A 26,128-nucleotide genomic window follows, 5' to 3' on the forward strand; every position below is an offset into this window, starting at 1 on the left:
ACCAATGCTGTTTGTTGTTGTCATTGGCATATGAGATACATTATTTATATGTGTGTGTGTGTGTGTGTGTGGTCTGCAGGCAATTAAGGAGGGCTTTGTTTAAGCATAAATGCTTTGTATCATTCAATTGTTACATTTAATCAATATACAGTATAATGCCATGATAATTGTAACTAGACTTGCAAGCGAGTATAACGGGGTCCAAGCACCCAAATACTCATCCAGTATTCATTAGGGCTTTGATGAGTAGCTGAACAGCAGTGAAGACACAATACGATGTCACACTTTGTTCTTAAAGCTAGGGTTGGTAATCTTGAGAAACTAGCAAGAGTACATTAGATTTAAAAAAATGGTCCAACTAAAACCAAACCAGTGTTACCAACTCTTTTCCAATAGTTCCAAAAGTTGTTAAATCAAGCGAGAAAGTCACCAATTTGGCAACACTGACAACCTCATCCCTTTAGGCCTCCCTCCAAAGACACTCCCCAAAAATTAGCATTATAAATGTAATCATATCGTAATGAGCGTAAACAAACGAACATGGCTGTTGTTTGTACTCACAGCTGCCAAGCTAGCAGCTAGTGGAAGAAAGAGAGTAGAGTAGAAAGAGCGCAGGTAGGTATAGGTAGACAGGGCAAGTATAGGCATTCTTTATTACAGTCCTGCGACAGCCACAGATGACAGATTATGTTTCTTCTTTTTGTCAGAGCATTTCATTTATTGAGTGCTGTCAGGATGAAATGTTCATTTCAACTAATATAAATAGAAATGTATTTGAACAACGCTACCAACCCCAACCTTTAAGTCTTGCCACGACAAGCTACGTTGCAAAAAAATAACATTTATATTAAAGACATTTCCAATGCAGCTACAACAGAATTTTGACGTGTGTTATCTCCTGAGAGAGAGCTTGGTGCCATGAGAGAAAAAGTATGAGCTTTAGAAAACAAGCTGAACAGGATTTTAGTGGCAAAAGGGGATACTCTTCAACATTAGTGTAAAATTGAAACCACCAATGCCAGAAATCAGCATTGTGGTTTTGAGGAAGTCTGAGAACTTAGCTAAGCTGACCATATTATTTGGTCTAGGGGGGACAGTAATCAGTTCCTCTTAAGCCGCAAGTTTCAGTTTCTCACATGAAGTGAAACTTTGTGTCCTTGAATCCAACTTCTGCTATGTGATTTAATATGCTTTATGTCTCTTTATGGTTTATACTGTGGTCTGAGACCTATATGAGTGAAAACTCATGTGTCATGATGCAGGGAGCAGGACAGGCAGGCAGGACGGACCCAAATGGAGACTCCAACACGGACAGATACTATGAAGACACATTAATAACAAAAAAGTCTAACAGCAACGAAAGATGAACCGGCAAAGAACAATTATTAGTCAAAGGTAACGCGAAATCATTTTAACGCCAATAATTTCTTTAATGCATTAACGCAATCGATCTTTTGGAGGTTGTAGCGGGCTCAGTTTTAAAGCTAGAGTGAAGATCCTGTCATCATATGAAACTAGAAACCTAAGGAACCCATTGGTACCAACCATGGCATACTAGCTTGTCGGGAAGGAGGTTAAATAACGCTCCAAACTTGCATATATTTTGGCGATAAAAAACTCATGGCCATTTACAAAGGGGTCCCTTGACCTCTGATCTCAATATATGTCAATTAAAATGGTTTTCCGGACAATATTTGTCATTGTTTTGTGTTGTTAATTGATTTTCAATAATAAATATATACATACATTTGCATAAAGCAAGCATATTTGTCTCGACTTGACAAATCTCCCTTTAAAGTACAATTTGAACAGATACAAAAATTGTGATTTATTGCGATTAATCGTGATTTATCATGGACAATCATGCAATTAATCGCGATTAAATATATATATATATATACATATATATATATATATGTATATATATATATATATAAAATATATAAAATATCGACTGACAGCCCTACTTTATACTATTCCGTTCAAAAAACAATTCTCTATTAAGTTTCTCTGTTTAATTCACTTCATTTACAGCTTTTCTTCCTAGAACATCTGGCCAAACCTACAGCAGCACGTACTGTAGAAAGAGGCATGTGACAAGTGGGATGTGAGAAGTGTAAAGGTCATCATTAATCGAACCATATAAAAGCAGCTTGAGCAGTCTTGAGACTGAGCGACCTTGAATCAACTTGCCATTTCTGGTTGTGTCTCTGCAGTCTGACTTTGGGCAGATCTAAACACTGCTGAAATATAAAAAATACTTCTATTCCAACATGTGTGAGTTCAAAGACATGAAGGAAAAACTGGCAGTTCTGGAAACCAGGCTGAAGGATAATGAACAACTGCTTATGGAGCTGAGGAACAAAGGTAGAGTGAAACTTTTTGATTGCTTCAATCCAAACATGTATTAAAGCAATGTGTGAATTGTGATGGAAAGTGGAAATACAAAATAAATGTGTTGGGAATATTTTTGCTTTATATAGAGAGACCACAGGTGATATTCAGCGCAGAGGCTGGAGCAAGAGGAGCAATTGGACCTTTCCACTCGGGGACAACTCTTATCTACGAACACGTGATCACAAACATCGGAAATGCCTACAATAAATTCACAGGTAACGGCATCATAAAATAACCTGCTGTTGCTTACTTGTTGAATTTGGTTATGAGTGTTAGTGAAGTATCTTTTATAATGGCTCAACATAAATAAATAAATCATATTGGTAATCTGGAAATTTATTTCAAATGTCAGGATGAATTTTGGGGAAATGTGTTGTAAAACCACATCTAGATCATTTCCATCTAAAGGAAAGATACAGTGCTAAAATATGTATGGGAGTTTAAATCAGGCAATCTGATTGGTTCATAGCCATGATATAATACCCATATACCACTGCTATGACGTGTCTAACCATAGCACTTTCAGTATCACTCCACGTCTTAGAAAAAAAACGTTACACTGGGTCAGAAGGGGTCTGCTACACCAAATAATAGGTTTTTATCATCGATTCAAATGGGCAATCACCGAAAGACCGGGTGCAATATTTGTAGGTGTAAAAATACATAAACCTCAGTAAAGAGTTGGAAACAAGCCATTATAATATGATGCTGTCAGACAGTGTGGTCTGAGATGATTTTTACAGTTCTCTGGACCATCTATGTTCCTAGTTGGGATTCAAAAGTTAACGTTTGAAATAAAATCTGACCGACCTCTTGTTCCCTCATAGGTATCTTCATTGCACCTTATGCAGGTGTTTATTACTTTACTATCTTCCATCATGCTGGAGGAAACCCTGGGACAGAGCTGTCCCTCTACAAGAACAGCCAGTGCATGGTCAAGACACAGGATCACCCAGCAGTCCATGAAACGGCTCATAACGGAGGAAACGCGGTGTTCCTGCAGCTGCAGCACGGAGACCAAGTGTATGTGCGCATGGATGCAAACTCACATGTTTATGGATCAAACTACCATACAACCTTCAGTGGTTTTTTGGTCAGTCAAATATGAGAACTGCACAATAATTTACCACTTTGTTGGGATAAAGAATCAATACTAAACACATATATCTCTAAACAATTCAAATTGATGATTAATTAATTAACATTAGACTTTAAAATCAGTTGCTCCTAGTGTAAATTCAGAGAAATAATCTGAAAACGAGTACTCACTGTTAAGTTTACTGCTTCTTATTACACATGTATAGTTCTTTAGCGGAAGCAATAAAAATCATTTTTAAATCAATATTTTGTCAAATTATTGATGTCTTTAGTAGTGGAGTAATTTGCGGGATAATGTACAGTGAGTGTGTCATTACTGCGAAGTGAATCCTGTTAGGGTGATTCAGGGAAGGTCAGGCGGCTGGGAAGTCTGACTGGAGGGAAATGGGTTACTGCAGGTCATTGGAGTGGCTGAATGTGGGATTGAGATGACTGGGACAGGAGAAACAATTTGAGGCCATCTGGTGGACAGAAAGAGAATATAGCCATGAATAGGTTTTAGGAAATGGGAATGTGGCTGGAGGGAGGGAGAGAGGGGCAGAGTGAGATAATCATTGATCAAATCAGATAAAAGAAGCCTGAGGAGTCATATGACAAAGTCGTGAGGAGATTGAGCAATATTGAATCAACTTTCCATTACTGGAATTGTCTCTGTTCTGCAGCTTGACTTTGGGCCAATCTAAACACTGCTGAAAGACTGTTATTCCACTATGTGTGAGTTGAATGACCTGAAAGAAAAACTGGCAGCTCTGGAAACCAGGCTGAAGGACAATGAACAGCAGCTTGTAGAGCTGAGGAACAAAGGTAGAGTGAAACTTGTTGATTGCTTCAATCCATATGTATTAAAGCAATGTGTGAATTGTGATGGAATGTGGAAATGCAAAATAAATGTGATGAGAATATTTTTTGATTTATATAGAGAGAACAAAAGTGATATTCAGCGCAGAGGCTGGGGCGAGAAATGCAATTGGACCTTTCAACACAGAGACAACTCTCATCTACAAAACCGTGATCACAAACATCGGAAATGCCTACAGTAAATTCACAGGTAACGGCATCATAAAAGACCTGCAGTTACTTACTTGAGGCATCTTTTATAATGGCTCAACATAAATAAAGAAATCGTATCTGTAATCTGGAAATTTATTTAAAATCTTAGTTGAGACCATAAAGTTTCCTACAGTAAGACGCCAAATATGTCAGGATGAATTTTGGGGAAATGTGTGTAAAACAATGTGCAATACATCTAGATCATTTCCACCTGGAGGAAAGATACAGTCCTAAAATGTGTATGGGAGCCCTGGGTTTACACTGTTATCAGGTCATTAAATGGGCGTTATCAGTGGTTATAAGCCTCTTAACTAGTAGCTCAAATCAGGCAATCTGATTGGCTCATATCCATGATATAATACCCATATGCCACTGCTATGACGCGTCAAACCTTAGCACTTTTTGTATCACTCTGCATCTCAGGAAAAACAAAAATGTTAGACTAATCTCATATCAGTAATCAAAGTATAATAAAATTATCTGCTGGTAGGCCACATATTACAAACTCATGATGTGTAGCCAAACATTATTCAAATACACATTTTAAATCTTAGTTGAGACCCTAAGACACCAAAATATGTTTATTCGAATTAATTTTGACGATGTGTAAAACATCTTGATTATATCCACATGAAGGAAAAGCTACTGTGCAGCCTTACATGTGTCTCGGAGACTTGGGTTTGAGTATTTAATTTGGTGCAAAAATCCTTCAGTTGCAAATGAGCCAATATAGAATAAATATGTCAGATAGTGTGGACTCAGATGGTCCAGAGAAAAACTCAGCTCTGTAAAAATCATCTATGGTGGGTTTCAAAAGAGTACTTTCGATTTCATTCAGGCATTTGAAAAAGAAAAAACAATAAACCTATAAAATGTGATCAACACCCTGTTGTTTCCCCCCAACAGGTATCTTTACTGCGCCTGTTGCAGGTGTTTATTACTTTACCATCTTCCATCATTCTGGAGGACACCGTAGGACAAAGCTGTTTCTCTACAAGAACAGCCAGTGCATGGTCGTAACGGAGGATCATAAAGCAGCTCATGCAACGGCTCATAACGGAGGAAACGCAGTGTTCCTGCAGCTGCAGCATGGAGACCAAGTGTTTGTGCGCATGGATGCAAACTCACATGTTTGGGGATCAAACTACCATACAACCTTCAGTGGTTTTTTGGTCAGTCAAATGTGAGAACGAACGACCGCACAATAATTTACCACTTTGTTGTGATAAACAATCAATACTTATACACATATCTCTAAAATGATTAGTAAATTACCATTAGACTTTAGAATCAACAGAGGGCATGCAGAGATGATGTAGGGAGATGTTAATGAAATGTGTGTTTTTTGTGTAACTGTAACTGCTGTTTGCTATGGATCATATCAGTAATTCATTGTTTTTTATTAATCTACTATTTACGTCTTGGTGTAAGATAAGATAACGTCATGATAGAGAATACATCATATTATATTATTATTGTAATACAATCTGAATACATTCAAATTCAAATGATTTCCTCTACTAACTTTATTTCTTGTTCAATTTGCTGTTACCTCATGAAACACATTCATCTTTGCCAAGTTACTGAAGTATCAGTGAAAAGTTGAGACACATTTCTGTTTACATTTCTCTATGGTATCAAAGGTTATCTGATTGCCAGTAAATTTAGTTAATACTATTTTCTCAAGGCCGTTTCAAAATGGGATGTTAAAAATTAACGGGTCATCTTTAAACAACATGAAAGCAGCCAGAGGGATCACATCAATCAGAGTTTAGGTGACTGAACAGTGCTTATGAGGCTGTAAAGTTAGATTAGAATTAATAACAGCTCATCTGTGAGCTTTGTTTCTCTCCTTTTCTCAAAAACAATAACTTAAACTTCAGGTTTGTACAATCAATGCATATTTTGTACAAACTCTCATGGCTTTCTATATCGTCCTTGCATAGACTTTGTGTGTTTCTGTTAAAACCAAACATTTGAGAATGTTAAAGTAATGTAATAGGTTTACTATCTTTTTTATTAAGCCAATTAAATGTCTGGATCCATTTATTGCATCACTCACAGTATACGGAGTTCTATAGCTGGATAAACAAATGATAGATTTTCGCAGTGTATACATTAAACCGGCAATTATTTATAAGTTAAAGTGAGAATTGTGTCAATGTAAATAAAATGTATATTTGTGTTTCCACCCATGATTCCGAGCCCTGCATGACGGATGAGGACACATAAGAGTCACAATTTGTGTCTCTTGTGTCTCTTGTAGGGCAGTAAACAGCACCCTCTGCTGTGCCAAGCAAGATCTACTTCAATTCTCTCCTTGTAGGTAAGGCGAGTTTATGTGCAGTTGTTATGCTTTTATGCTGCATGTCATGGAACATATCTGTAGTCCATAATCTACTGGTGTCAGCTATTAAGGTTCTGACATCTAGAGCAATTCCAGGGTAATACGGATTAACAATCACAAAAACAAGCCATAAAATGAGGCAAGGGTTTTTGATTTTTGATACCGTTTCCTTGAGGCTAGAATTCCCTAAAATGTACCTCCAACCACTCAAGTCTATGTCAGGAAAACAGCCACTGACTTATAGACATTTGGATATTGCTTTGTGCTTTCACAGCCAAGACAGCTCAGACATCTTGATCAAGAAATAATACATTTGTTCAATCTACAAGCCATACATTTAAGTGATGAGAAATATATTAATAGTTAGAATAGGTGTATTCGTGAAATCTCTTTTGTTTTTGTTTTTTGTCTTACTGCCTTTTAGATCTTATATAAAGTGCTGTTTATAAGCAAATTCTAACCTTTTACAGTTGGTAACTGAGTGCCAGTGTACGGGGACAAACCTTTTCACAGTTCTCAACCTAATCATCTCTTATCTTCGACATGTACAGGGTTACAAAGGACGCGCGTCAAATCACATTCTGCTGATGATGATGTTTTTCACGCCGCAACAGCTCCCTGACGAGGGCTTGACGGAGAATATGAGCTTCCTTTTTCCCCCAACGTCTTCTCCTGTTGTTGTGCTATACAAATAAACTCAGACATTTTCTGATGAAATTATAGTAGTTGAATTATAGTTTGCTGGTTAACAGCCTATATCATTATTTCCCCCACTGGAACTGAAACAGTTGGATAACAGGTGCGGTAAGATAATAAAGCCACTTATCAAATGGGATGTTAAAAATTAACAGGTCATCTTTAAACAACATAAAAGCAGACAGAGGGATCACATCTGTCAGACTTCAGATGACTGAGCGATCTTGAGTCAACTTGAAAGATGAATTTCGACATGTTATGGTTTGCGTCGCTGTTCTGTTGCTTAATTTTGGCCCAAGATATTGGTAACGCTGCTGAAACAGAAAAACCCAGTGAAACACAGTCATGCAATCCTGACATGTGTGATCTACTGAGAGAGTTTGGTGCCATGACAGAATATCTCAGAGCTGTGGAAACCAGGCTGACGGACAGTGAAACCAGGCTGACAGACAGTGAAACCAGGCTGAAGGAAAGTGAAAACCAGATTTTGGAACTGAGGAACAAAGGTAAAGTGAGATTGTATTGAACAATCCATTAAGCATTTTGTGTATGGACTACACATGATTAATTGAGTCCTCCAAAGTCAACAACAAAAGATGGAAGTAGCGTGACAGAGCATATCTCCTGACAGACAAGTCATAATTCACATTGTTACTCAAAGTTTATTTATGAGAGTATATACTATAATCAATAGAAACACTTTACAAAGTAATGTGAACAGCATGTTTTGTTTTACACAGAAGGAACCAAGGTGATTTTCAGTGCAGCAACAGGAGGAGGAGATAGACACATTGGACCCTTCAACACAGACACAACCTTAATCTACAGAACAGTGATAACAAACATCGGCAATGCCTACAGTCCGTCCACAGGTAATACTCACTGTCACCTGCATGTTTAGTTTTTTTTTTTACACAAAGGGTTAATGAATACAATGATTGAGTAAATAAATAAAGCTATAAATAAAAATCATTGAATATCTGCGGAGTGCGAGCAATGTAAGTAATTGTTGAGACAACTTCATTAATTGCAGAAAATAAATAAGGAAACCGCATTAAAAGTTGTTGAGGCTGTGGGAGTTGTAGTGGGTGCATGAGCAGAGTTACAGTGTCTAGAAAACAATCATACTCCTTTGAAATAGTCACTGAAAAATAACTTTTTCCAGCTTAATTTATACATTTTGCGGGGAAAAAGGCAACTGTTCTGACAATTGATATAAATTGATTAAATCAATCAATCACCAGCATGGATCGATCCATTTACACATGAGCAAATTGTCCCTCAAAAAATAACCCGTTTACAATGATGTAATTTCTCTGTTTTATAAGGTCACACCAAGCACAAAAGGTAGCACAAGGTAGTACAAAATCAAGACCAAAAAAAGCTATTTTTGGTGATTTTGCTAACAAGAGGATGGCATCCTCCCTCATATCACCTATTGGCTGCGACCACGCACTCACAAATACATAACCTTACAAACAGTTGACCTCCAAGCCAAATTTCTGCCACCTAAGGGCGAACACTGTGGCCGCCATAGGGTGGGGAATTTTTTGTGGATCGACTGAGCGACCAACCAACCGAGCGAGCTATAGAGCTGCTGGTCACAGCTAAAACCGTACTGCCTTCCTGTCTACTAATGAAGATGGGTAAGAACACATTAAAACCATACATTTAGCAATAAAATAAAACAAAAGTGAGCATGGCTCACATACCCCCGCTCAATGCTTGACCCAAAGGTTTTGCCCCTTTGGAACTAATGGAATTAGTCTATTGAGCAGAATCTAGCTTGTTATTATCAAATAATGTGGGCACCCTCGACTTCTAACCCCCAAAAGGCACAACTACACCACACTGTCAACCATCATACAAAATTTGAAGTTCCTAAGTTAAATAGTTTCCGAGTTCTACTCCGGAAATGAAAGTGCGACACGCAGCGGATGCACTTTATTACCCCCGCGACCACGTTGTCGCGGGGGTATAATAAAGTGCTGAAGACTACTGAGGATTTGTGATTTGCAGTTGTAATAAAGAAAAAAATGTGACCAACACCCTGGTGTTTCCACAGGTATCTTCGTTGCACCTGTTGCAGGTGCTTATTACTTCACCATCTTCTTACACGCTGGAGGAAGCAACACGGCAGCATTGTTTCTCTACAAGAACAATCACTACATGCTCATGACCCATGATTTCCCGACAAATGCTGACAGAGCTGATACTGGAGGAAACGCAGTGTTACTGCAGCTGCAGCGAGGAGACCAGGTGTATGTGCGCATGGCTGCACATACACATGTTTGGGGATCCGACTATCATACAACCTTCAGTGGTTTTCTGGTCACTCAAATGTGATGATCTACACTGCATGTCTGTTCATTCCTGCTTGAATATGGATGTAAAAATCTCAGATGACTACAGTAAATAACGCTAAAATCTGATGCATTGGAAGGCTGTTGCTCATAAAATAAAGAGTCTGAAAATGAAGTTAGTCTTCTTTAACCTCTAAAGCCGTACGGTGCTGGAAGGGGTGGTTCGCCTAGACAGACATACCAAAAATAAATCAAGAACAGCTCCACCACTACCAGGTCTATATGCATGATCTTGGTCTCTATGGATACATAAGACCTCAGAGAATTCATCCCCAGTGTCAGTAACATTGTGACTGTTACTATGCCTGAGTAAATTGTGATGAACCAAACTCACCTTAAATATTTTACAGACATTATCTTTGTACATTATGTTTGCAGTTTCAAGATCAACTAGATCACAACCTTTAAAAGCATGTAAGTTGATAATTGGTTGGTTCGTCATAATCCGATCCATTCACAACTTTTACAGCTCTCTTCTGTAGCGTGAAAATGTCATAAGTGTTGGTTTTGTATGCGTTTCAACATACCTCCACACAGTAGGTAATGTATGGAACTATGAGAAAACAATACATTCATTTTCTTACACTCTATTTCAACATAATTTATCATCATTTTTACTTGATTGATGATTTGCCGATTACCAAATATTATAATATTTGTTCCGGTGCACCACCCTCTTTAGACTTTTCTTTTCTATTTGGGGATTAGCAGGGCGTTTACCTGCTAATTAGGATCAAATGGCACACGCCTTCAATTTACGAGGAAATGGGATTCATCATTATGAGAACACAGGTATGAACAATTCTGTGGTTTAAGAACTTATCGTGAATCTGACGTAGACTTTTCTTAGGACCTTTTCTTAAGAACAAATTTAAGAAAAAACTTAGGAAGCTATTGCTGAACGAGGCCCATTGTTTGGTTGGAGAGACAGAAACAGAAAGATTAACGCAAAAAGTTGGTTACACCTGTTCAGTGATACAGTTTAACTCAGTTGTTCAATGATTGTTACTTATATCCTTTATTATATTGTCCTTCCTTGTCGCTTGCCAAAAAACAAGTTCTACCATGATGGATAAGTGTCAGATGAGATGTCAAATATTAACAAATCACTACCATCCAATACCAGAGGGACCATATCAGTCAGAGCTTAGGAGACGAAGAGATCTTGCAAAAACTGTTGCTGTTTTTTAAGGACTGACATTGGCCAACATTTGGTTTAAATTTTCATTGTGACCAGGAAGATTTGAATGAATTGCCTGATCTTTTGTCTTTCAGTGTCAACATCAACTGGACCCTGAAACGTTCAAATCTTTAGTTACCCTGTAATCTTTGCCTTAGTGCAGCCATCAAGCCTGAATTTAAACTTGTGAGCACTACATATCTATATTAAATGGACAGATTACCATGAAATGCACTGAGCACATTCATGTTCCTCTGAGGATGAACAAATAAACGTTACATTTTTGTCTCCACAATTTATTAGTACATTTGGGATGCAAACTGTGGAGACGAAAATGTAGTTTATTATTATTATTTATTATTAATAGAGAGGGTTCATCCTCCGAGGAACATGACTAAGCTCAATGCATTTCATGGTAATATATCTTCTTCTGAAATATTCAAAACAGGGTGACATGCATTGAGGGGATAAAAGATCGATGCAGTTCAGAAAGCTCACTGTCAACTATTGCCATGGTTTAGATTTTGATGAGCACAGGAGGATGGAGGACAAATTGTTTGCTCTTTTTAAATTCTACATTTATATGTATCTTTTTTACATTGCCTTGTTTTTCTTTTTTTATCTCGTCCTACTGCCCTTTATGTCTCAAATAAAACACTTTCAATTGCCATGTTGTTAAAAGGTGCTACACAAATAAACTTGTCTCGTAAGATCAGTGAAAAACTGAGAGAAATTTTCAGTCTTTGAACACCACACTAATGATTCATAAAATGAGTTTGCGAGTAAATGAACTATTTCCTCATTGCTGATCTATTGAGCAAACTAAAACAGATAGATAACAGATTCAATAAGATATTAAAGCCATGTCGAAATGGGACGTTGAAAATGAACAAGTCATCATTAAAAGTAGCCGGAGAGATCACATCTATCAGAGGTCGGGTGACTGAGCGATCATGAATCAATCTGGAAGATGAAGTTCACAATTGTATTATTCGTTTTGCTGTTTAGCGGCTTGATTTTAGCCGGAGATGTTGGTAATACTGGAACAGGAAAACCTGGCGAAACGCGATCAGACGGTGAAAACCAGCTTCTGCAACTGAGGAACAAAGGTAAAGTGAAATTTAAAGATTGTATTGAAGAATCCATTAAGCATTTTGTGTATTGTGATGGAATTACACATGATGAATTGAGTTAAAACACTTGAGTTGAGTCCTCCAAACTAAACAACAAAAGATGGAAGTAGCGTGACAGAGCGTGTCTCCTGACAGACAAGTCAAAATTCACATTGTTGCTAGAAGTCTTTTCATGAGAGCACACAGTAATGTGATCGGTCTGCTTTTTTTTCTCTTTACACAGAAGGAGCCCGGGTGATATTCAGTGCAGCAACCGTAGGAGGACATAAAAACATCAAACCCTTCCACAAAGACACCACCTTAATCTACAGAACAGTGATGACAAACATTGGTAATGCCTACAGTCCATCTACAGGTAATACTCACCGTCACCCAAAAGCGAATTCGAGGACATTCAGGGCTTAGCCCAGACCTCTGAGGATTCAACAAGCTCTATTTCGACGCTTTGTTACGCACTCTGGTGCCTTATTTACATTCAAAGTACGTCTTAGTCACTGAAAACTTGAAATGTGTACCGTAAAAACAGTTTACATTAAATATGACTTGTGATGTTAAACACATTATTAGTTGTAAGTAGTTATTATTGAGTAGAAACAGAATACTTCACAACTGCTTAACATAGGCTTTGAAATAATATTTGGGCTACACTCAAATCGTTCGGGGCTTAAAGCGACAGACAGTAGGCAGTGTATTTTTGGCATCATTGGGCACAAATTCCATAATAACCTTTCAGCATATTGTAAATCAAGTGTTCTGAGAGATTACAGTAACAGAATATTGATTCATATTTGATCAGCACTGCTTAGTTTGACCGTTTGATCGGAGTTATTGAGTGATTGGCAGTCTCCAGCTCGGCTCTGATTGGTTGTCTTCCTTCGGTCTGGGAAATCTCGCAGATTCTGATTTGATTACCTGTCTCGTGCGCTACGTCAGGATATAGTGACCATTTTATAAAATAACTTTATTTATTCATATTTGCTCTATTTTTACCCACAGCAGCTTTAAGCCCGAACAAACTGACATCTGTCGACGCCGATACAGTCACGTACATGTTTACTTTGGCATCAGAACTATTGAGAATTTCTTTTTTACAAAGGAACACAAAAAAAGCCCAACTACACTAAAAAGTGACACAAAGCACTAAAAGTAACATAGTAGTCTACAAAAAGGCCATCAAGTACAAAAAATCTAGATGTCTAAGAACATCTAGACACAAAAAATTCAAACAAATTTTTGGTTTATTTGGTTGTAAGGCAATAAAATAAAGTAAAGTACTGAAGACTACTGATGATTTGTGATTCCTCTCGATTGTAGTTAAATAAAAAGAAAAAACCTTGCTGTTTTCACAGGTATCTTCACTGCACCGTTTGCAGGTGTTTATTACTTCACCATCTTCTTTCACACTGGAAGAGGACATGAGGCAAAGCTGCTTCTCTACAAGAACAATGAACACGTACTCACAACCCATAATCAGCCATCATCTTACACAGCTGATAACGGAGGAAACGCAGCGTTCCTGATGCTGCAGCACGGAGACCAGATGTATGTGCGCATGGGTGAAAATACACCTGCTTGGGGAAGCGACTACCATACAATCTTCAGTGGTTTTTCGGTGAAAATGTTTCCACCAAAATGATACACTGTATATCGGTTCATTTCTGCTTGAAGATGATTATTACAATCTGAGACCACTACATATCTCTATTACCATGAAATGTTCAAATCTGATAAATCAGAAGGCTGTTTGCTCATAAAATAAAGAGTCTGAAAATGAGATTAGTCTCCATTAATCATTGCTTCATTGAGTTCTTTATGCCGCAAAGCAGACAGTTTGGTTGAAAAATCAATGAAAAGAAGATAGTGCTGCCTTCAACACATTGTTTGGTTGTAGGTTTTTACAAAGAGATAGAGACCGAAAGATAGATAGAGGTAACAACTGTGTTAATGATAAAATTCAGCTCAGTTGTTGTCCCTCTAACAGCAGGACCTTAGATGGTGGTCCAACAGTCCATAAAAAGTATAAAAAAGTAGGGCTGTCAATTGATTAAAATATTTAATCGCGATTAATCGCATGATTGTCCATAGTTAGTCATGATTAATCGCAAATTAATTGCATCCTCAAATCATAACATGACAAACTGCAGCCCAACAGGCAACAACAGCTGTCAGTGTCAGTGTGCTGAGTTGACTATGACTTGTCCCCCAAACTGCATGTGATTATCATAAAGTGGGCATGTCTGTAAAGAGGAGACTCGTGGGTACCCATAGAACCCATTTTCATTCACATATCTTGAGGTCAGAGGTCAAGGGACCCCTTTGAAAATGGCCATGCCAGTTTTTCCTCGCGAAAATTTAGCGCAACTTTGGAGCGTTAGTACATAACATCCATCCTAAGCTAGTATGACATGGTTGATAGCATTGATTCCTTATTTTTTCTAGTTTCATATGATACTAGTATCTTTGACAGTAGCTTTAAAACTGAGCCCGCTACAACCTAAAAAACGCAAGTTGCATTAATTTGTAAAGAAATTAGTGGCGTTAGAATTAATTTGCGTTAACGCAAGCTGCAATAAACCTAACCCTAGATAATAGAAATCACTGATGAAGTAACACATGCAGACATATTTGTGACAGAGGCCTCTTATAAACAACATGTGAGAATTAAAAAGTATATATAATGCAAGCAACTTCTCCATCAATTTCCATCCTTACTATTACTATTTTTAAAAAAATCATCAGAAAGGAAAATACGGCCCATACACACATGCATTCATATAGACAACCTCTATGGTCAATCGTTTAGAAGACAGTATGTAGAAGGTTTTAGTCCCTTTTAGCCTCTGTAGTATCAAAGATTAAAATCAATGATTTAGACAAAAACAAAGTGTTCTGCCAAGAAATGTAGGTGTCAGAGGAGATGTCAAAAATTAACAATGAATAGTTATGAAATGTTAATTTCGTCGATCCGTGTCGATACGAATCATGTGTACTCGGGCACGGTTCATACCAGGTGTGAAAGCCAACCGTACCAAAACACAGAAGTGGACTGCTATTTAACGCGAGTAACGTTAGCAGTCAGCGAGTCGTTTTGAAAGGGCAGGCTTTTTTCAACGCCGCCGGCCGAAATCTGTACACATAAATATAAAACAGTTTCATATCTCTGTCTGTATCTGCGCGCAGCATGCGCCGATCTCATCCTCAAGGCCATGATTGATAAAGCACGAAGGCAGGCAAGAGGGTTCCTTAAAATATAGACAATAGTAGGCGATGGGGTTGGAGCAACGTTTGTTATTTTATTTAGCTAATTTAATGTTCTACCTCCGAAGAACAAGAGCTGCTCAGCGGGCGGAGAGAGAGAGAGAGCGGGGGAGGGAACGACGTGTACAGTCCATTTCCTCAGATGAAGACTTAAGACTTTTACTTGTAGTGGAGTATTTCCGTGGTATTAGTACTTTCACTTAAGTAAAGGATCTATATTCTTCTTCCAGGAACAAACAATACCTAGACGGACTGCGGATTATACAGTCTTGCATGTACTTACAAGGGCCCTACCTTGTCCTTATGTCTAATGTCTTACCTCAAGTCACTGTGGGTGAAACTTGGTGCTCATGTGTTTTTCTTGCGTCAAGTCTCACCCACAGTGACTTCGTGCTTATGTGTTTCTCTTGTGTCAAGTCTCACCCACAGTGACTTCGTGCTTACGTGTTTATCTTGCATCTAATCTCACCCACAGTGACTAGCTGACCTCAAAAGTGAAATTCATTTGTTGTGAAATTGAATTGTGTTGCCGGTTCAGCCATCGCCATGTTGAGAGCCGTGTGAAGTCACTACAGATCTGCTCTGAATTTGAATTTACAAAAATATCAGATATCAGAGCACAAAACTGCAATCCGCACAGGTAATATGAATGATGCAATTGCAAAACATTACGCTGAAGCAAACCATGGTTCACCCTCTCCCATAAATTTCTGTGGAGTTGAGAAAGTCATGATGTCTACTAGAGGAGGTGATGTTTTAAAGGGACGAGCAAAGCGGGAAATGTTCTGGATGTACACACTCAACAGTATGACACCAAATGGACTTAATGATGACTTCAGCTTAAAATGCTTCTTAGGTTAGGACTGTTTGTAGTCTTTTGAAACCTAGACTACGAAGGTGACCACCGATCACTCGATGATGCATGATCATCCGTAAGGCCAGCCTATAATTAAAAATAAATGAGGTTAATTCAAGCGTTTGGATCAAATTTAACATTTGCCTGTGATTGGTCCCCGTATTTAAAGCTAGGGGAAAAGAAAAGTGATTGGTTCCCAAATGATTGGATCCAACTGCCAAAATATTACTGAACTTAATCTGTAACTAAAGAAGGCTCCATGCCGAAACAAGTAAGCGTTTGTCTTTTGGGATGTGAGCCAATTAAACAGGTGAAATGCTAGTATTTTGTCCTGCTTGATTTTGTAATCTGGCATGTTCTACCCGATCACATTTTTATTACATTTGTTGTATTAACTGTCCATCAACCTTCACACCACCGAATACTGCATGAATGCAATGGTTATATTTACAGATTTTAAAGGGTTTCACAGTCTCTGTTATGACTGGATGGGTTGCAGGTCATGTGCAGTGTTTTAGCATTAATTTTCCAGGGCTATAGCAATTCCTTGCATTAGGTGAAATTTCTCATTTACAGAAATACATCTTAGCTTCACACTGCTAAAGATTTCTGTTAATGTGAAATTGTAATTCACTTCCTAATTTACAGAACATGCAGCAGTTGGATTGTGTTGCAACGTACATGCACATTACCTTATCCAGTAACGATCATAGACATATATGGTGAAAAGTAAGTTTGCAGTATTTTAATTGGCTGGTAATATCTTTGGGCTAAAATGATTGGTTGTGATCAAATGTTCACAAGACAAGAGGAGGTTTAAAAGGGGATAAATATTGTTGGACTTCTATCGGCGACTTAAACATCAGTTGGTATTGATCCTCCTCCAGACTAAACAGAGCAACATTTACAGTACAGAGGCTGACTGATCAGAGCAGGTGAGAAAACCTCTTCATCACTAACAAAAATTCATTGTTTTATTATATTATTAGAATGATAATTTTTTGTCCATTTTATGACTTAACTAATAGACTAAGTGTTCCTTTAAGTAAGTAAAGTAAATTTAAGTTTCTTTATGGAGCAACTTTCTAGATCAGATGTCACAAAGTTCTTCATAATAAAAGACAGAAGTAAGACATCAAATAGTGACACAATATAAAAGTAATAAAAAACAATACAGATGAGAATATGTGGAGGAATATTACACTGTAAATAAACAAGTGGCAAATATAATAGTTTAATAAATTGTTGAATAAAACAAATTGTAAAAATAGCGTCTTTTAATATTATATGACTATTTTTAACAAATACAATTTTTAATAAATACAACTTTCCAAAAATATGTGTGAGATTATACTGAAATGTTTAAATTTGAAGTGACATGATACAAAGCCATAAAGTCTGTTTATAAAATATTGAAATGCTATCATGTTAAAAAAATTCAAACCAGTGTGACAATACCGATTAATTTACAAGAGACTTTCATTTAGTGGGTGTTAACTTTAGATGCTGTATGTACGGCACTTTACCAATTATTGGTGCATTTATATTGTATTCGAACAACAAATTAACATGCTCAAAAATCGCATTCATTCTCCCACTGCAGACAAGATGAAAGTCGTTCTTCTGATCACCGTCACATTCACTCTTGCCCTTGGTTTGAACAATCAACCTTGTCTGAAGAACAAAGACAACAATGCGTACAACAAGTTTGTTCACAAACACATCCTTCAGGAGTGGTTTGACAGAGGATCGTTTTCTGCATGGGAAAAGTGAGTTAAAGGATTAAATCAATGAGTTCTCTGTGAATTAGCCGCTAATTAGATCGACACAATACATTACAATAATGCGTACTTTAAAAGCATTTTTGAAATTCTGTTTCTACTGTGTCGTTTTTTTTAAATATCACACTGCTGCTTTATTTACATGTTTCAAAGTGTCATGACACTAGGTTGTACTTTATCAATTCCATTTACTTTGCAGTGAAACATTGTTCTCATCATGCAGGTACATAAACGACATGAAACTCTGCGACTTACGCAGACCTAAGCAGTCCTTCTTTGAGGGCTCGGATCAGGGAAAGGTTGAGCAGATCTGCAATGGCTCTGGCTACCCCCTGGCTAAGAGTGGCCCAGGAAACTTATGCATGGCCACCTTCATGCTGCCGGAATATTACATCGAAATCGACAACAATTGCAAGGTTAAACTTGTGAAGTATGGTCAAAAAAATGTGATTGTGGCTTGTGATGTAGTTGTAAACCAATGCCTTCCTGTCCATTTTGAGAAGTACAACAACCAAATACCAGACACAACAGCTGCGCCCTGCCAGCCGGCTTAGACACTGTTTAGAACAGGCCAAGTTTTTGGAGGGTTAGTAGACATTGGATCCCAGTTGTCAGGCTCAATTTTAGCCTGACATCTAAAACCTCTGTCAAGCTTAGCTGAATCAAGCCTTTTTTGCTCGCATAAAAATAGGTCATTTTGTTCTTAAGCTACAGTATATTATATTCATACAATACATATTTGAGCCTGTTCATCATAACATGTTGTGAGATGAGCATGATTAATACAACGTGCGCCATGCCTGAAAGGGAAAATTACACGGCAATGAGTTACATTGAGCGATAACAGTTTAATTAATTGAGTAATAATTGAGTAATATCCTTTCCATGAGTTCAATTCATACTATTGTCACTCTGTATAATCATCTTATTGTCAAACTTAATGTTCCCCACATGTACTCTCTTCATTACTGTAACATTTCTGTGAAACTGTATTAAAATCCAGTTTGTTTTGCTTTTTCATTGTCAAATAAATGGCTTAAAGCTGCATTAATCAATATCGTTGTTAACTTTGAATCATATGTGCTATACAGAACTATTACCCACTTCCGCAAGAGAGTTTTCTCTTTCAGGTAATGGTTTTATGGTATATTTATGTACGACACAGAGAATAAGAATCTAGCTGATGAACACGGTCGAGCATCTAACAGATAAAGACTGAAATGCCTTTCTGAGGATATTTTAATTTCAATTATCTGACTTTGGGGAACAATTATAACCAACACTAAACCTGGCTTAGCTTGGGTTCTTTAATATTCAAACAATGCAAAATAGAGAAGACAATGAACATATTTTAGATGCCAAACCACAGCTTGATATTGACCATTTTTTTCTCCATTCTATCACAAAAGTATGTTACTGATATTACATCTTAGAAATATGAAGCTTCAAATTATGAGTAAACTGAACAAAGCAAATAGCAGGCAGCAAACTCAGAGTCTGAAAAGTGAAGCCAAGTATCTTAGAAGTCCATGAGAAAATGACCCTACTTCTCACTTGATTTATTACCTCAGTCAACATTGTAAACAAGAGTTTATGGTTTCAATCACTAGTTTCAATAAAAATGTCTTATTCAACATTAGTTTTTTTTACTTAGCTCCACCCTCTCGTGTTACTTCTGGTTCCAAAAACCAAGATGGCGACGGCCAAAATGCTAAACTCACGGCTTCAAAGCGGCAATTCACAAGCAAATGGGTGACGTCATGGGGACTACGTCCACTTCTTATAGTCTATGGTGAAGAGTTAGTTCAGTCTATTCATTATCTGTTCCAATTAGTTAAAGGAAGAGTTTGATGTTTTGGAATTTTGTTCTCCCTGTTTCCAGTCTTTATGCTTAACTAAGATAATTGGCCGCAGGCTTCATATTTTCCGTATAAACATGAGTGGTATCAATCTTTTCATTGAACTGTTAGTAAGAAAGCAAAAAAACATATTTCTCAAAATGCTGAACTACAATTCCTTTGAATTTGAGAGAATATGTAATATGTTATGAAAACCTAAAGAATCCATCGGTACCAACCATGTCATTCTAGCTTGTCGCAAAGGAGGATAAATAACGCCTCCAAATTTTGGCGAGAAACTAATTTACACGTCAATATTCACTCACATGCACTTATAATCACACTAAGGTATGTAAGCCCTCAGTATTCATCATATCATCAAAGCAAAAATAATATTTATTAGCTGCAAACCAGTGTTGTAGGGCACTAAAATCAGACCGCAAGGCTGATTCAATCTGTATTAGATTAGTTTTAGATGCGTATATTACTGTATCTTCCGCAAAAGGCTGAACGAAACATTCAGAACAAATCGATGGGAGGTCATTAATCAAAACGGAAAAAAGAAGTGGACAAAAGAGTTGAGCCTTGAGGTAGGCCTCGTTGTACTAAGGGATCAGATTTGCTTCCTTGTATGACAACACATTGTTTTCTATCATGAAGACAGGAATTGAAACCAAGTAAAGCAATACACCACACTACATATAAGAGTCTGGACAGACATGGATGTAAACTGCAACTTGACTGGTTGGTGGAGGCATACAACCACAAGGTAGTAACTCTAGTCTATATTTTTCAGCTTTATTTTTCACAGTTTCGGTACAAATGAAAGAATTAAACATGTTTGACATTGTATTTGCTGATGTAACTGAAAGCCACGATGACACCTACTCTGTTTCCTTTTCTTCCCCTTCAGCTTCAGAAGCTCTCTCTTCCCCTTTGCTTTGCCTTTTTCTAGGAACTTTCCAGACCTTGTTATTCTTATTGTATAGCTATACTGTCATTGTGAGCTTAAAACTACCAATAATAACATTAAACTAATAATATAACTCAGTTTTGTGGTAGGCCTACCACAATGTTGGCACCCTTGTTGGAGCTCATTTGAAATCCTCAAGGACAATATTAGGCATTTCTCAAACCCAAGAATGAAATGAACGGATTACTGTTATTTGGGAGAACGTTCTTGCTAGTTGTTCTTAGAAGTATGGACTGACTGCCGTTATTATAAATATGTGACATTTCAAATTTATTTGTAAATACAGTTGCAGCTATGATGTGCATTCACTATATGATATTATCACATCTGTCTTACTGTGCCACCTCCTGGTCACAGGCCTGCACTACAACAAAACAACTTTATAAACTGATTAAAACAAGCTCTTAAGTCTCAACAACATGTACCTTAGATACATGTTACCAGTTTATGTACAACTGTTTATTTATCTACCATACAGACTGACTCAATTTCAGAAAATATTTGTTGATTAATTAAAATGTTACTAAATGTAATGACAGAAAAACAGGGGTACGGAAATAAAAAATATATTACAGTTGTGGGCCTGGCTTTCCTCTGCTGTCGTCTTATTGGTTGCAGTGGCCTGTGTGTCTTCGGGGGGAAGGACGGGTCTGCGACGCCCGTAAGCAATTGTGGAGCTTTGCAACTCCGAAGACGTTGGAGGGCAATTTCCATTTGCCATCAACTTTTTGTAAAACTGCCAATATTCAATACCTACACAGTTGATTTCTCACCTCAAAAATTCTCAGAAATGAATTTAGTGATGAAATAGCGTACAAAAATGCAGGTTACACACTGATATACAACTCCTGGCTCTTAATAGCGCTTTTCTAGTCTTCCGAAAACTCAAAGCGCTTTACACTACATGTCAGCATTCACCCATTCACACACACATTCATACACTGATGGCAGAGGCTGCCATGCAAGTTGCTTCAGGATCTAATCTAAATACTCATTCACACACACGATTGGGGCAATTTGGGGTCAAGTGTCTTGCTCAAGGACAAATCGACACGTGACCCGGAGCAGCCGGGGATCGAACCTCCAACCTTCCGATGGTCTACCCTCTGAGCCACAGCCGCCCACATTGTACATTGTGGGCTACTCAAAACAAAGGCCATTTCAAAATCTTACTAAACTATACATTTCTCAATAGTAATAATAATAATCTTTATTGTCCACAAATGTGGAAATGTACAAGTTCACAAGTTGGTTAAAACACATCATAGTGTATCACAATAAATACAATAAATAGCACAATATGCAATAAATCACAGTGAATACAATAAATAGCACAGCATGTACAGTACAAACAACAATAACAGACATGGTCCCAGTGTGAATTGGGTTTATGAATAGAGTGCTGTATTATTGCAGAAAATAAGCTCTGTGGCAAACACACGTTTATGATACTTATACGTTTTGTCCGGCAAGATAAAACATACAGGTACATACATGAAATTTGACCTCTGCTTTTAACCCATTTAACAGGCATTAGCCCCATTTAACCTGCATTATGTGCAGTGGGGTAAAGGACACGTCGATGTGCAGAAAGTAGAAGCCAGGGATTGGAGCACTAACCTCCGATTCAGGGTCACGAGGGGTCTGGAACAGATCCCAGTTGATATTGGGTGAAGGCCGGGAACACCATGGACAGGACAGGATGGAGGCAATTTAGTGTCAACAGTTACCTGCATGTTTTTGGACGTTGGGACAAGCCAGATTCAAACCTGCGACCCTCTTGCTGTGAGGCAACAGAGGTCACTGCTCCATCGTGCTGCCTCGTTTTCTTGTAATGTGCTTTTATTTTTATTTTTTTTAAATTTTATTACTTTTTTAACTTTACATTTTTGTCTTTTTAGAAACATTTGGGATGCAAACTGTGGAGACGAAAATGTAAAGTTTATTATTATTTATTTTTAATAGACAGGGTTCGTCCTCTGAGGAACATGACTGAGCTCAGTGCATTTCATGGTAACATATTTTCACTTCTGAAATATTCAAAACAGAGTGACATGCATTGAGGAGATACAAGATGCATTGCAGAAAGATTACTGTCAACTATTGCCATGCCATTTGGTTTAGATTTTGATGAGCACAGGAGAATGGGTATTTTATTTCACTCTTTTTAAATTCTATTTATATGTATACATTTCCTTGTTTTTTTTCTTTTATATCTAGTCCTACTGCCTTTTATGTCTTAAATAAATAACTTTTAATTGCCATGTTGTTGAAAGGTGCTAAACAAATAAACTTGTTTTGTAAGATCAGTGAAGAGGCCACACTAATGATTAATAAAAATGGCTTGCCAGTAAATGTACTATTTCCTCATTGCTGAAACAGTTGGATAACAGATAAGATATCAAAGTCACATGTGTGTCGAATGGGATGTTGAAAATTAACAAGTCAACATTAAAAGCAGCCAGAGGGATCACATCTATCAGAATTTAGATGACTGAGCGATCTTGAATCAACTTGGAAGATGAATTTCGCCATTTTAATGATTGTTTTGCTGTTCAGTGACTTGATTTTGGCTCAAGATGTTGGTAATGCTAATGAAACAGAAATATCTATTGAAATACAGTCATGCAATCCTGACACCTGTGATCTACTGAGAGAGTTTGGTGCAATGACAGAAAAACTCAGAGCTGTGGAAACCAGGCTGAAGGACAGTGAAACCCAGATTCTGTAAAGCTTAAAGCTGCATTAATCAATATCGTTGTTAACTTTGAATCAGATGTGCTATTGTGCTATACAGAACTATTACCCACCTCAGCAAGAGAGTTTTCTCTTTCAGGTAATGGTTTTATGGTATATTTATGTACGACAGAGAGAATAAGAATCTAGCAGATGAACACTGTCGAGCATCTAACAGATAAAGACTGAAATGCTTTTCTGAGGATATTTTAATTTCAAATATCTGACTTTGGGGAACAATTATAACCAACACTAAAACTGGCTTAGCTTGGGTTCTTTAATGTTCAAACAATGCAAAATAGAGAAGACAATGAGCATATTTTAGATGCCAAACCACAACTTGATATTGACCATTTTTTTCTCCATTCTATCACAAAAGTATGTTACTGATATTACATCTTAGAAATATGAAGCTTCAAATTATGAGTAAACTGAACAAAGCAAATAGCAGGCAGCAAACTCAGAGTCTGACACTACCCAGAAATTCACAAACACTAATGAACTTCTATCTTTTAAATATAAATGTCTATATCATTACATTTATCAGTGTCCATACTCACTCAGAAACTTGGTGGCAAAATGTTTACCCTGCACAGTCTCTCTTCTCCCAGCTAGCCAGGGCACTAGCATTAGCTAATTACTAATTAGTAGCCTAATTAGCAACACACCTCATGTTGATATGGGGATTTACTGACTGAAAACAACTACAAAACACAGCTTACTCTCCCGTTTTAACAGGTTACACACTGATATTAAACTCCTGGCTCTTAATTAACTGATATTCATCAAAGGTAACAGATTACAGAACTTATAATTATGAATATCTCTGTATTTCACCTGCTTCTCTTGCTCTCCTTCTGTCTGTGGCTCTTTTTAGTCCCACCTCCTACAGGAACCAGGTAGGCTACAATACTCATCTCTGATTGGCCAATAACAAATTGACACCTGGTCACCCAATAAACACAGAGGAAAAATGACCTGAAGTGGTGGACACACTGCCCGCATCAGGCTCGAGTGAGTCTCGCGTGACGTGTTGTTTTTTATTTCGCGTCAGACGCGCGTCTATTTTATAGAATAGAAGGGTCGCCTATTTTACACGCGAGCCTCTCGCGTCTCAGCTGCGTGTCCCAGCAGCAACAGACAGTGAAGGTGATCTATTGACAGTATATGGACATCATATCAGCTACATAATACAGTTTACATGTCTAGACATCTGTAGAATATGTCACAGACATTGAAAGTGATCTAGTGACTGTATATTAACTTCATACCAGCAAGACTTTACTACAGTTTCGAGGTTTATCTGTAGAATATGTTAGGAGATGAAAAAAAAGTAAAGTTAAGTAAAGTTGTTTTTAAATCAGCACTTCCTGCTTTCATTTAAAAATAAAAGCCTTCAGGCGTTTTTTCTATAGTCAGAATCCCTTCATTTGTTAACACGAGGCTTTTATTCTGAAATATGAGCAGGCAGTGCTGTGGAAACATGCAGTCACTTTGGGAACTCAAAAAATGTATAACGTTTGGGGTTTAAATCAACACTTCCTGCTTTCATTTCGAAATAAAAGCCCTAAAGCGGGTTTTCTTTGCACAGAATTCCTTCATTTGTTAACACAAGGTTTTTATTCTGAAATATGTGCCGGACAGTGATGTGGAACAAGCAGTGACTTGGAAAGCATCATAAATGAATACAGTACGGAGTTTTAATTGTGGATTATTACTATTATTTACTAATTACCACATGTTTCTGAACCTTTCTCTGTCTAAAATAAATATAAATTATATTTATCATGAAGTTAAATGGCCATTAAAAGGCAAACTCTATGTAGAAAGAAAGGGCTGTCAGCAGCAGCAAAAACACAGCTGACAGGTAGCAGACACGCTCCCGACAGGCAGCTAACTCATGTCTAGTGTGAACACCCTAGGTGTACATCACGTGGCCACGACGCGACGCTGCCGTCAGGCGAGCATGCGGGCAGTGTGCCCACGGCTTGAGAGGTCCGTGGGCTACTCAAAACAAAGGACATTTCAAAATCTTACTAAACTATACATTTCTCAATAGTAACAATAATAATCTTTCTTGTCCACAAATGTGGAAATGTGCCTTCTGCTTCACAAGTTGTTTAAAACACATCATAGTATATCACAAAAAATACAATAAATAGCACAGCATGCACAGTACTCCAGAGTGCTCCAGGGATGATGTATTTTTGTAGGCCAACCAGGTGGTCAGCATCACCCTGGGTTCCCTCGACAAAAAGCCAATTGGACTTTTCCACTGAGTTTTGGTTTATTGCAGAAAATAAGCTCTGTGGCAAACAAACGTTTATGGTACTTACAGTTTTCGTTCAGCAAGATACTACATAAAGGTACATACATGAAATTTAACCTCTGCTTTTAAAGGTCCCATATTGTAAAAAGTGAG

The 26,128-nt window shown here is 37.6% G+C and overlaps 4 protein-coding genes across 4 annotated transcripts; all 4 read left to right on the forward strand.

Moving 5' to 3' along the window:
• The first annotated feature begins 2,153 nt into the window (after nucleotides 1-2,153).
• LOC119481813 (complement C1q-like protein 4) lies at nucleotides 2,154-3,739 on the forward strand. The gene is made up of 3 exons (XM_037759055.1): nucleotides 2,154-2,367; nucleotides 2,484-2,612; nucleotides 3,225-3,739. The coding sequence occupies exons 1-3, from the start codon at nucleotides 2,274-2,276 to the stop codon at nucleotides 3,503-3,505; spliced, it is 504 nt and encodes a 167-aa protein (XP_037614983.1). The 5' UTR covers nucleotides 2,154-2,273; the 3' UTR covers nucleotides 3,506-3,739.
• A 128-nt stretch (nucleotides 3,740-3,867) lies between these two features.
• LOC119481814 (complement C1q-like protein 4) lies at nucleotides 3,868-6,736 on the forward strand. The gene is made up of 3 exons (XM_037759056.1): nucleotides 3,868-4,299; nucleotides 4,415-4,543; nucleotides 5,452-6,736. The coding sequence occupies exons 1-3, from the start codon at nucleotides 4,206-4,208 to the stop codon at nucleotides 5,730-5,732; spliced, it is 504 nt and encodes a 167-aa protein (XP_037614984.1). The 5' UTR covers nucleotides 3,868-4,205; the 3' UTR covers nucleotides 5,733-6,736.
• Nucleotides 6,737-7,841: 1,105 nt separating this feature from the next.
• On the forward strand, nucleotides 7,842-9,934 carry LOC119482156 (complement C1q tumor necrosis factor-related protein 3-like). Its single transcript, XM_037759576.1, has 3 exons — nucleotides 7,842-8,094; nucleotides 8,329-8,460; nucleotides 9,654-9,934. The coding sequence occupies exons 1-3, from the start codon at nucleotides 7,842-7,844 to the stop codon at nucleotides 9,932-9,934; spliced, it is 666 nt and encodes a 221-aa protein (XP_037615504.1).
• A 2,167-nt stretch (nucleotides 9,935-12,101) lies between these two features.
• LOC119482157 (complement C1q-like protein 3) lies at nucleotides 12,102-13,900 on the forward strand. The gene is made up of 3 exons (XM_037759577.1): nucleotides 12,102-12,240; nucleotides 12,488-12,619; nucleotides 13,614-13,900. The coding sequence occupies exons 1-3, from the start codon at nucleotides 12,102-12,104 to the stop codon at nucleotides 13,898-13,900; spliced, it is 558 nt and encodes a 185-aa protein (XP_037615505.1).
• The last annotated feature ends 12,228 nt before the right edge of the window (nucleotides 13,901-26,128 follow it).

Source organism: Sebastes umbrosus, chromosome 22 (genome assembly GCF_015220745.1).
Source record: "Sebastes umbrosus isolate fSebUmb1 chromosome 22, fSebUmb1.pri, whole genome shotgun sequence".
NCBI lineage: Eukaryota > Metazoa > Chordata > Actinopteri > Perciformes > Sebastidae > Sebastes > Sebastes umbrosus.